At 40.0% G+C, this 13178-nt stretch overlaps 1 protein-coding gene across 1 annotated transcript in view; it reads right to left on the reverse strand.

Annotated features, from left to right (window-relative positions):
* The window catches only part of STAG1 (stromal antigen 1), a 137411-nt gene that overhangs the window by 32006 nt on the left and 92227 nt on the right, over window positions 1–13178 (reverse strand). The window contains exons 19-21 of the mRNA XM_054386236.1: window positions 8678–8748; window positions 4462–4549; window positions 3005–3085 (exon numbers count right to left, since the gene is read on the reverse strand). Of these exons, the coding sequence (XP_054242211.1) occupies window positions 3005–3085; window positions 4462–4549; window positions 8678–8748 (240 nt within the window). The remainder of the gene's footprint in view (window positions 1–3004; window positions 3086–4461; window positions 4550–8677; window positions 8749–13178) is intronic.

Genomic DNA, 13178 nt, shown 5'->3' on the forward strand with positions numbered 1-13178 from the left:
TAGTAAGCAATTGTCAGCTCTGATCAAAAGAACTCATTTCTTTCTTTCTGGTAGGAAAAAACCCTTACCAGAACCTCCCACCCCATGCACAGAATCCCTATAAACCATACACCTCACGGCTGCAGGGCACACATGATGAAGGTGTAAAACTTGCCCATAAATGCCCACTACTACCAAACTAAAACACTTCCTCCCAGAGAAGCATTAACACCATTGAATGCTGTACTTAACCCCAAAGTGTTAATAAACTTCATCCTGTGCCTTGAATGCCTACATGGTAACTAACTAGGTGAAACAGAGCAGCTACTGTGTGCCAGCAGGAGCTCGCACAAGTGCCACAGCTGGCAGGAGATGAACATTTCTTACAAATTAGTCTCTCAATCTCTGATCTCTCAGCCTGGATGCTCAAGGAAAATCTAAAAAATCATCTTCTAAACATGAGCCTGGGAAGAAAAACTCATAAATCTAAGGGACACGGACAACCAAGGACTCAGGTTTAGTTTCGTGATATATGATAAATTCTCTTCTCCCCATTAGCCTTTTCATCTTCCTTCTCTTCCCCACCATCCAGCTCCTACTTCCCTGCTAGTAACTTTCTACCACCTTGCCTTCCCTTGCTCCCACCCCCTTCTAAGTACCCAGGACCTTGTCCTGTTCTCTCACAAACAGTTTGCCTCACAGAAACGAAGCAACTGTTCTCAGCTTCTATTTTGCTTTGTGATCTGCGTTCATTTCAAACCTGAATGGCTTGTGTGTCCAAAAGCCTCTTTTATTTTCACAGTTACATCCATTAGCCTACTAAAGATACCACTTCAGTCAGCAAACTGTCACCTCCCTCTGTCCTTAGATCATTACAGCTAGGGCAAAGTAATACCAGAAATCTGGACAGAGCTGCATGTTAAATTACTGTCTCAGAAGTTTTCCTGTAAAAGTCTGGAGGTGTTCAAAAAAATGTAGATGTGGCACTTCCGGAAATGGTTTAGCGGACATGGTGGTTTTGGGTTGATGGCTGGACTTGATCTTAGAAGTCTTTTCCATCCTTAATGATTCTATGCTTCCTTCTATTCCTATGAACTACACTGACTAGCAAGAATCAGAATAGTGTTAGAAATACATGAAAGATCAAGATTATTCTGCATTCATCTCATAAATCTATGTCTCTTACAAAGAAAGAATCTTATTTTTAAACTCAGTCACTGGAATAAATAAACGTCCTTTTCTCTTTATCTGGACCATCACAGTAACACTGCAAACAGCAGTCCACTGTTTAATGTTTTGACATCAAAATGCAAAGCTTCTGACCAGGTCTTAACAGACACAGACACATGCTGTATATGTTAGTCACTAGCTGTAGTTTATGGTATGTATTGCTGTAATTTAGACACAGAAAATAGGAAACCTTTTCTGCAGTGATGCTGACAGATCTCATTCTGCACCATCTATGTTATATGAAGTATGTTATACTGCAGCCATTTATTGCATTTACTTGAAAAAAAGAAAACAAAAAAAGAAAAAAAAAAGAGAGAGAAATGCAGTGAAGGGAGATGAGCATCTTACCAAACTCTGTCTCACATCTGCACCCAGAGCAAGGCAACTCTGCACACTGCTGTTCAAAGGGCCCAGCAAGTAGGAGGATAGAGTTGCTGAGGATCTTCAAAAATGGTAAGGCATCTAAGCCAGACCCAAAACAGACCACAGTACATGGGGAAAAAATTAATAAAGGTGTTGAAGACAGTGTTCAGGCTTGGAGAGTCGACTGGGTGCTCTAAGTGCACCTGCTCTAAGTGCTTGGTTCCTCATACCCAACTCAGTCACTACATGGGTATCCAGCAGTCCAGTTTTCCATACTGGGGAAGCACTAGATTGAAATTTGGTGTGTTGGTTTTATGGAATAAGGGCTAAGGCAATGTATGGCCTCCCAGATTTACTTTTAGTTACTTAGCTCCTTCTGTCAAAGCAAAATTTCTTCCTAACATTAACAATGCTGCTGGCTAGGAGGACTTCATATAATTTATTCTGATGAGATTCTGAGTTAATTTAAAAGAAATAGTAAGTATTCAATTTTCTCAGTTATAAAAGGAGTAAAGAAGTAATATTATATACTACCAGCATGATAAAGAAGCTAATGAAGCTAAGTGGGGAAAATAGGAATGAGAACCAGAATAAAGAACACCAAGTATTCTTTTTTTTCCTAGTAGCTACTTTTAAATGTTTCAATATATGTCAATATTCAAAACTCAAAATTTTACCGTGTATTTTTATGTGCATAAAATGTTTGTTTTAGTTGTACTTTGTCTTTTTCTTTTTGATGTTGATGGGGAAGGACACTTACTACTGAGGTTTTCATCCCATTTGAATTGGATGTACTATTTCTGAAAAAGCCCTAAAAAGACAGGATGTTGACCTCTGTTTGGACTCAATGGTCTTAAAGGTCTTCTCCAACCAAAATGATTCTATGATTGGGAAAAAAGCTAAGGAAAGGTCCTGGAAAAGTTAAGTATAATCAACAAGTTACATCTAACCTTGTCCTGCCACTTGCATGCACTTCCTTTTTATGAAGAGTTTTATTAGTGACTGCCAGTGCTAGAAACCTTACATTTTATTTAACAACATAAAAGCTGTAAGTAAAAAGGTGAGCAGGGTAAATAGAGATAAATAGGAAGCTACCTTTGGTGTACAGATCAACAGTATTTTTACAACTATTGTCAACATCACTTCTCCACACATGAAAACTCACAGTAAAATGCAGTGTCTTCAGCAATTAAAAACATCTAAAAATCAGCTGGATAAAGACAAGCTTTTGCTGTTTGTGTACCTTATTTAGATGCATGCGTGATGGTAAAGAGATCCTGAAGTATCAAATAAATGAAAAAAACATTTTGTATCTGTTACATCATGACATGAAATGATGGTGCAGTGGGTGGAGTCAGAGAATCAGGTCTAAAGCCTTTCTAGGCAAGCTGGGTGTCTTCAGTAAAATCTGTAGGATCAAATATCTACTTACTTTGGAAGGGGAGCCTTCAGTGATTTTCACCAGCTGCCAGAGAATAGAGTAATGGGAACACTGCAGCGCCTGAACAACTATCTGTAACAGAGGGAACACAAAGAATCTCAGCAGAGTGGAAACATCAAGCATAGCCGTAAAGGGCATGTAAACTTTATAATGCATTTTGGAGAGAATAAAGAGGAGCAGCACGGTTTGTTTTCAAGGTTATTATGTTTTCCCTTGGTCTGGTGCAATAGGAAACCAGCCTACTACAGGTGAAAAAAAAAACGTGTAAATGCTGGGAAATAGCAGACAACTGTGCATTACAGTACAGGAAGAGGTGGATGTCATGGCATAGTAGTACAACCCAGAATCTACGTATCTCTGTTTAAAAGCTTCTGTCTAAATACCCCTGTATAAGATTTCATCAGTAAAACAGTCTGGAAATTTGTTTCATTGTCAGAAGAACGTGTAGCAAATTTCTAGAAAAAAAACCCACCAGAACAAACAAACCTTGCAACAGCTCTTACCACTACACAAAATACAATTTTGGAAAGATATCATTGAAGACCAAAGCATTCCTCCTCAGTGAACTCCTTCTAGTGGACTGCCGGAAGAAATACCAAAAAGAGTACAGATTTCAGAACTTTTTTCCAAAGATCTTACACAAGTAATTGGGGAGCCATACCACTGTTAAATCCAGAACGTGAAGATGACTGGTAGCTGCATGGACAGTTTTAATCTGCAGGCCCACAACCCCAGCAGAGAGTGCAGAAAGTCCCACAGCTTAAAGCCATGACTTTCACTTGGTGTGTGGCAGTGTGTCCTCCATATGGTCCTCTTTAAAAAATACTTACACACAATTTCATGTAGTACTTTTTTTTTCCTAAATGAGTTAGAATTAACAACTGGCTTCTGAATGAAATAAAATTAAAATGAAATGCTGGAATAGGCAGTCTGCTGTTTAAACTGGAATCTTGGGAGAATGTGAAAAGGTTCCTCTGTTCATCCATGAGGAACTAAAACCCAGCTAAGAGGAAATTAAATCCAAGACACATCCACCAAAAGAACTCCACTGGAAAGGCTGGCCAGCACCCTTGCTAAATATTCTTCTGCTTCCTGATTTTCATAAGCTTCTCTCTTCCCTTCCATGCACAAGAACAGTTTCTGATAATTCTAACTGCAGCCAAGGTTTAAAAATGTTGGATTTCAGTATATTAAATTTAATGATTTATTCATTGCTGTTCACACCCAGGAACATGAGTTACCCCTCACTTTTCAGATAAGAAAGGTGAGGCAAGTAGCTCGAAAACCACAGAATTGAATATATGTCACCTTCTAGCACTACAACATACATCCATGTTCTCCCCTAAATACCTAAAATCTAGTACATTAATCTTTTACATTTATCTATGACCTGACTCTTTAAAATGTTGACTCCCCAAATGATGCAGTGCAGGTGTTGCTAACTATACCTGTTCTGGCATTGCTCCATGTTCAATTCCAGTTCTTAGTAATCTGTAGCAGTTACTGAACAGATCCCATTTTGTGAGATCGTGAGCACTAGAATGAGAGGTAAAAAAGAAAGATTAGTTGTGTTCCTCAGACCTTCACATCACAGTGAGAACACAGCCTGACCTGGTAGCTCAGAGAGCTTTGGTGTTTTTGCAAAGCAAAGACAAAAACACCTGCTGACAAAGCAGCTGCCCCATCAGTTCACACCATGTTAAAAGCAGGAGTCTAGCTTTGGGATAATCAAGGAAAAATGTTTTACTATGTGGGATTTTTGTAGGGAGGAGATAAACTCTCTGCATACTGTACACCTTTAAAGAGCACTTAAGCGTAGCTATGAGCTTCTCAGTGCTGCCTCTACATCATCTTTCCTCTGTTCTCTGGCACTGCAGCAGAAGCTCTGGTCAAACATAGCAGTATGTACTGAATGGAAAATGGCTTTAAGCAAAAGGTTACTTGTTTTTCTGCCGTATCATTTGGAGAAAAATAATACTCATTATCACTGGATACTAAATAGCCTAAAATATCTAAGGTAAGCAGCACCTGGACATGAGACAGAGCTGGTGTTTGTCAACTCCCATTCATAGTTTCGCATTTCAGTTGTACCAATCTGATTACCAGCAGGAAGAATACGAATGAGATTAGCAACACACATTCTACAGCCTTACACACCTCAGCAGTTTACCATATGGCTTTTTTAATACCGAACTGAGAAATACAAAAGAAATTACAACATGTTCAGGCTGCCTGAAAGACAAAAAACTTTCTCTCATCAAAACAATAATTTAGGTTTAACATCTATTTTTCTACAGTAGAATTAAACTAAGATAATTTGAAGGAGTTTAGAATATGTTTATAAAAGAGCAAGCCACTTCTGAGTAATTGGAAACATGGTGATTAAAATGCTCACCTGGAAGAAATGATACTCAGACTGAATTAGCAAGTCTATCTTAGATTAAAGAAGCCTCTTTTATCTGGCTCCCTTTCATCCCAGCATCTTGATCACAAAGATAGGGTCCCTTCCCCTACCCCTTTGTGTCTGCCCTGCTTTGGACCCGACCGACTGTGTTAAAATAATTAACTACCCTGCTCAGCCAGGAAGAATAATCCTCTAGTTCCAAAATGGACAGAGGTTGAACCAAGACTGGAAGGATCTAGATCCTGTTGAAACCCTCAGTAATGAAATACTTTTCAGCCTGGAACGTGCCAGCCCTGGACGATCTCACTGATACAGGTTTCACAGAAAGCATAACAACTGATGTCCTTGTGCTGAGAGCAACAGAAGTATTCACTCTAGGATTGTGTCATTAAGCCAAGGTGCATCTTGACTTCTAATTCAAATCCATGAACTGAACAAAAGGAAAACCTCAAAAAAAGGGAATACAAATGTAAAAATACTCCCTCTGCCTTAGACTCTGGATGGTTTTAGAAGCAGGAAAATAAAATGTCTCATAAAAAAATTATAGGGTGTCAGAGAACTGCCTCTGACTAGTGGATATAAAGCACATGGATGCTGCTTCAGCAAATCACAGGGTTGCTAGAAAGGCAGAGTTCTGCCTCCTTAATTACAGTGCTGTAATTAAAGCAGTAAAATCTCCTTGGTGTGCAGAGCTAGATATTAGCATAGATTATTACCCTGCAGAGAATACAGAAATAAAACCTATCCTATTCCTGCAATCTCATTCTAGAGCCCTCCATGTCAGGCAGCTGTCAATCAAAGCGATGGTTACAGAGGTACCTTGGATACAACACAATTCTCCTCAGAGGCTCAGGCTGTCATAGAGGTTCCGAGAATGAAAATCCATACAACACACAACTTTTCTTTAGCCCTTTCCATGTCAGAGACTTTTCATGGACTACAGAAAATAAGGTTCCTAATTTCATCAAGATTTCATCCCTTTAGATATTTCTGTCTGCTGAGGGGGAAAAGGAAGCTAAGGAGAGATCTTACTGCTCTCTACAACTACCTGAAAGGAGGTCAGAATCAGGTAGAGGTTGTTCTTTTCTCCCAGGTAACTAGTGATAGGACAAGAAGAAATTGCCTCAAGTTGCAGCAGGAGAGGTTTAGTTTGGATATTAGGAACATTTTTTTGCTGAAAGAGTGGTCAGGCATTAGAACAGGCTGCCCAGGCAGGTAGCAGAGTCACCAGCCCTGGAGGTGTTAAAAAAAAAATGTAGATATGGCACTTTGGGGCATGGTTTAGCAGGCATGGTGGTGTTGGGTTGATGGTTCAACTTCATGATCTTAGAGGTCTTTTCCAACTTTAGTGATTCTGTGATTATATGTTTCTGACAGAAGGTTGTGAGATGAAGTAAAGCCCACAGCTGAGCCACTGCAGGCTTATGAAGTCAGTGTGGAGGCAGGAAGGAATCAAATCAAATTCCCTATTACATTTGAGGACTACTGCACTGTGATACCAACAATCCTCGTTTCTAGATGTGAAACAACTCCCTGTACACATCAGTAGCAAGAAGTGCACCCAGAGTGACAGAGGTGACGCATAAGATTCATGTGTCTTGCACTCAATTAACTGAAGTAATTAAATAAGAAATGCTGATATTTTGCTGCTCACAAACTACTACAGCACTGATGTGTCATATGTTAAAGCTGCATTTGCAGAGGGTTGGACTAGAAAGTCTCCTGAGGTCCCTTCCAATGACTACCATTCAGTGATTTTCTAAAGCTCAGCTGAACTGGGCTGAAGTCAGTACAGAAAAACTGTCTTCATGCACATAAAGAAAGAAAAAAATGCTGTAAATGTCAGTGAAGCCTTAGCAAAAAGAAGCAGCTCAAGTATCTACTCCCTGTGTTCTAATCAGAAGACCTCAAGAAAACGTATTATTATACTCTGAAAATTTGGAAGGAAACATTGTAATGACAATTTTTTTTTCTGATCAAAAGACATAAATTTAGAAGTGTGCTAGGAACCTTTTGTTGTTGTGACCCTCTCAGAAAAAGGATTAGCTCAGGCTTGGGAAATCTCTTTTGGACTGGAATGCTTTTCTGATTATCCCCTATCATGTGTCTTAATACCTTGCTGCGATTCTTTTTCCTAAAATATGAACAAGCAGTAGCAACCAAGGAAACACAAGCACAGACAGAGTATAGTGGAGTGTCTCTCAATGCAACAAGAGAGGGAATTAAACATTTCTTTTCAAAGCATCAGCAACTACCTTATCAGTGCACTTTTAGATGATCTGAAAGGTATCAGCTGTTCAGTTGCAGTCTCAATTTCTTCCACTAACTTAATTTTTTTGGCTCCCAGCTGCTGACAGACAATGACAGTATCAGGCAATAGCCACTGTTCTCTGAGGTGAGAATGCTCAATACAAGTATGGAATTGAAGATCCCAATCTCACAGCTGAAGGTCTGGCAAGAATTCAGTCTCAGATGGTGTGATTGTTACACAAAGAAATTGTATCAGAAGTAACATTCAGAAGAGTAATGAAAAGATTTCATTGCTTCTTTATATGCAAGCAGATTATTAATTAGAAATTCCCATTGAACTGTAATCATAAATAACTAATCATCTGAGAACTTACACACAGCTGCTTTTCAGCTTTGATTCTTTTCTCTGTCCTGTTTTTTGAAAGTGAAGTTAGGTGTCCCCAACCCTAATTTGTCTGTAATTCTACAAAGCTTGCTTCATTGTCTGAATTAACTCTCTAGAGATTTGGAACCCTAAACGAAAAAATATATATATGAGAGACTCTCAGAAAAGCCTTCAGATTTGTGCTTCTTTCTTGGATTTGAACTGTAGCTTTCACCAGTCCTCTCAGAAAAGGCAGAAGTGGCTCTAGCACTTCTAGTGGCTCCCTAGTTACCAGGGAGACTGAAAACCTAATTTGCACGTGTCAGCCTGCTGCTCTATGGAAATTAGTAATGATTTAATGATTTCTGTGGGACTCTTGCTAAATGGAAACAAAAAATAAATACTTCAGAACCATTTCATACCATGATTCAACACAGAATTCAGGGTTTGTGAAGACTAAGTACAAATAAGAGAGAAATGAAAACACTAAAATCAATTCGTATTAAAAAAGTGGCAGAAGCAAGGTCCTCTAGATCTTGTGATAAAGAAGAAATGCTTTGTGACTCTTGGCCATCTTGGCTAACTGATACCCATTGAAATTACAAAATTAATGGTAAATTCTTGAGGGGAAAAAAGGGTCACCTACTTGTGAAAAGAGGTTAATCTCTTTAACGTGGAGAGCACATTGTATATGTCATCATCATCAGCTTCTTCTCCCTGAAAATGAAAGGAAACCCATTAAGAGAATTCAGCAATCCAGAAGAGCACAGTACCGCACAGGGAGGAGCAGACTTCGTTGAGAGTTTATGCTGACACCAAACCTGGCTGATTCCATACATAGATTTCATAAAAATAATATTTAAAGAACCACAGCACAGCACTAGGAAATAAGCAGTATCACCCGCAGTGTCACTTTGTTAATACAGTATCCTCTAGCAGTAGAAATCATTCCCAAGAATAAAATCTGAGTTCTACCTTATTTTACAGAAGGACTGAACCATCAGCTTCAAACATCAGCTGTTGAACATGCTACACAAAGCCAAATGCTTACCTTGTTCTACGCCACAAACCTGCAGATGTCAGCAGTAAGTGTTTGGTGGGGTTTTTTGTTTTTTTTTTTTTTTTTTTTTAAACCCAATGATCAATGGGAAAACGTCTTTCTTTTCAAATTCTTCATTGCTGCTGGGTGGTGTTTGTTTGTTTTTTAATTTAGATTTTACAAATAAGGGAAACAACTGTCCAAGAATAAAGACTGTGGAATTATTTTACATTTACTTTTTTCTATCTTGCGTTTCAAATGATCATAAATCCTAAGAGTTAATGCAAACTGTACTGCAAATTCTCTCTGTGCAACAAGTGGAAATAAAGTACTTCCTAAACTTAATTTTCCCAGCAGCTTTCTGCAAACAGAAAACCCACTTGTGACAATTCTCCATTAAGGCCAGGCTGGATGGGGCTCTGCGCAACCTGATCTAGTGTGAGGTGTCCCTGCCAAACCCTGAGGTCACTTCCAACCCTGACAATTCTATGATTCCATTTCACTTTGATGATTTCTCCTCCAGTTAGAAGCCTAACACTTCAGACATTTTCCTGCCCTCAGTTGCAACTCTTGATGAATATTTCTCTCATTAACCTAGCAAGAAGTCATAAAGAAGTAGGATACTTCCTTGGATCTAAGGATGTACATTTTCCAAAGTTAAAATATCTTTAAAATGATGAAATAGCCATCATCACTCAAAGAATATCACAAAGGCCAAATTTTTAAATCCTTATTTCCACTATTCTCTTCCTTGCTTTCTCCTACTTCTGTTTTTGTTTTGTCTTCACATCTTTCTCTATATCACATCAGACCTCCACACTCCCTTTTTATGGGGATCTAAACCTCTTAATTCTTCTGTACATCTGAAAGGAGATTGCAGAGAGATGAGAGTTGGTCTTTTCTCCCAAGTAACTAGCAATAGCACAAGAGGAAGTGGCCTCAAGTTGTGCCACTAGCCCACAGTACTTCAGGAGTTCAGGCTTTGTTTCCTGCCTAGTACGTCTCAGAGCATCCTTCACACTGTGGTGCTGTTGAAAGAGAAGCTGCCTGCAAAGACGACAGCACTGGACCTCCTCAGATCAGAGAACAAGAGGTCTGATGCTACAGTAAAGCAGTCAACACTAGCTGGACTGCTGGCTTTTAGAAGGGTGTCTGTGACAGAAGGAGAGCTGACAGAACTAGAGGACTAGTTCTTGTCTTGACTCCTCTTCAAAGCTACTGTGTAGAAGAGAATGGGTATGTCAGAAATAAGAAAGACTAACTGTGCCTTTTTTTGCTGAGTTTAGGATTATGGTTGAAAAAAACATCTATGGGTGTCCCAGTAATACTTGTGAAATGGTGACTGGATCTTTAGTGAAACTCTCCAGGCAATGGAATGCTGTCTCTAAATCCACAGATGAATAATGTTGCGACAGCTGAGCCATGTGAAAGCTTCAAGGTGGCTCTTCTAAAAAAGCTGCTTGTCCTCAAAAAGATCTAATTTCCCTTTGTTACACAGCTGTCTCCAGAAAGACCAAACGTGGCATTTGCTTTGCAGAAGTTCCATGATAAAACTATGAGAAAAAAACTAGAAGACGACCTTTTCATAATGTCCTACACAACAAGACAGTGTAACAGAAATGAGAAGTCAGTGCCAAAGAATCGGGATTCTGCTTGCTTCTTGGACTGATTCTTGAAAAATCCCCTAAGCATTTTCTTCCATCTCAAGGCAAGACACTATGAATGAAATGCTTCTTGCTGATCTGAGTGTGGCAGGAAAAAAATAAGATGAAGATTCCAGGAGCCAGGTTTGGAGAAACAACATAGGAGACTCGTCCCTGCATATACAGCCAGACTGAACCTTGGTGCCAGTGGTGTGGGGATAGTGGAAAATTAGAGGACTTTCATGTTCTTGAACCTGTGTTAATGGTACTGCTGGAAAGAGCAAAGACCACTATTTACAGTAATTAGTTGCTGGACAGCTGGTGTGGAGAATATGGTTGGTTCTGAAGCTGGATCTTTGTGCTGGCAGTCCTTTAGCCCTTTTTATTACCCATGACAGCAACAGACTCCCCAAGGTTTCTGTTTTAGAGTTTTTGGTCCTGCTGACCAGAGATGAGGAACTTCCAAAATCCACATTTGTAAGACACCGAGACACAGAATTGGCATGAGCTGAAAGGATTTCCTTGTGTGATGGTTTGAAACCGTCTTTTTAATTTTTCCTTGCAAAGTTCAGAACAGAGAAAGTGAAAGAATGTAAATAAGTCACTATTGGGTGTAAGAAAGCAAAATAACGATTGTTCTAAACACTTCCATTGGATAGATAGAAATGTTTAAGAACTATTACCCAAAACAAAGTAGGCATTCGGCACATTCTGCGTTCGGCAGTGGGGGCAGCTGCTGGGCTGTCTGGCTGCTGTTTCTTCTTCTCTTCTGGCTGAAGATAACACGTACTGACCTTGGCAGCTAAGTTAACAACTTTCTGCTTAACTAACTGTGCTTCTCTGTCCAGGGGGGTCTGGGGGGGAAAGCTCCTGGGAGAGGGAGGCCCCTTTGGGAGGATCCCCTTGGGGGGAAGCAAAGGGAGATCGGTTGTGCTTTTTCTGTTGATTGTATATATTTGTGAATGTTGTGAATTTTGTATATTTGTACATATTCATTGCATTTCACTGTAGATTTTAGACTCTGCTTGTAAATACAGCTTTTCATTTGCTTCCAGACTGAGCTAGCCTGGTTATTGTTGGTGGGGGGGAATTTCAGCTCACACCGACACACTTTTTATTTTCGGCGCTCCAACTCGGGGCTCGATTGCTTGTTTGATTTATTTCTGCTCAGATTAGGAAGCAAAATGAAGCTGTTTTGGATTCTGAGTCATTCTATTTCATCTATTATTGGTGCAATTGTCTACAGATGGGCCATTTCTTGCATGATAGACAAGATTGTGAGATATGTGGCATATAAGTCGTTTCTTTGGGTTAAGAACAAGTTACTGAATGTTGGTGAATTCTGTTGTGGTCTTATTGGGCTAAGAAGCTATGGTAACTCAACTATGGATCTGCTAGCAGACACATATGAGTTTGTTACTCCTCTTACAACTACAGAGGGTCTTTGGAACCAGTGGTACCCTAAATATCTTGTGCTTGCCTTAATTTTGTTGCTTCTTGGAATAATCATATGGCTACTGATAGCACTGTGTCAAGAAAGACATAAGGCTACTTGCTCTTCCAACTCTGCTGTAAATGTGAAAACCAAGCCAGTAAATTTGGTTGCCACTATCACCAGAAAGCGTAAAGGAGCTGCAGGAGGAGATGCAGATGCTGCAGGAGATGGTGTAGATGGAGATGAGGGTCCTTCTACTCAGGGTCCCTCTGTTAAGAAAGATCCTTCTGATGAGGAAGAGAGGGTTAGCCTTAAAACTCTGGTAGACCTCTTGAGACCACACATGGATGATGGAGATGTAGGTCAGGATGTAGACCCTGGTAGATTAGCAACTGCTGGTAGTGCCTCTGAACTCAAAGAAATTCAACGGAGGATTAAAATAGGATTATGGGGACAGCGACCTCAGGATGATGATGATGATGATGATGATGAGGATGACATACAGTCAGCTAATGCACCCAGACAGGAAATTAGACATGTGAGGAAGGATTACATCAGAGGAGATAATGAGCCAGTCCTGTCTTGGCTAGCCAGGTGTTTTGATATGGGAGCCCCAGCATTGGTGGTAGGTGACAAGTCGGCCTCTCAGTTGAGGATGCTCTCAAAGGATACAGGCATAGACAGGCATCTAGGCAAGTGCATTGGTAAAGTTTCTCTGTGGGCACGCCTCCTACTGGCAGTCTCACTGAGGTACCCCAGCAGAGATGATTTACCATGGAACCCTAAGCCTTGGACCACAATAGCTGAGGGAATCAAGCGTCTGAGAGAGTTTGCTGTGAGAGAAGTAATGTATGGAGATCATAAGACTCTGAATCCTGACGAAATTCCTGTTGGAACAGGCCTTGCCAAAAAGCTCATTAAGCTTGCTCCTCCTAATTATGCTACTATTCTGGCAAGCAGGATTGTGGCAAGAAATTATGGTGGAGTGCCTCCCACTGTTGGCCATTTCACTGACCAAATGAGGCAATTG

This window comes from Indicator indicator, chromosome 13, assembly GCF_027791375.1.
Source record: "Indicator indicator isolate 239-I01 chromosome 13, UM_Iind_1.1, whole genome shotgun sequence".
Classification (NCBI taxonomy): domain Eukaryota; kingdom Metazoa; phylum Chordata; class Aves; order Piciformes; family Indicatoridae; genus Indicator; species Indicator indicator.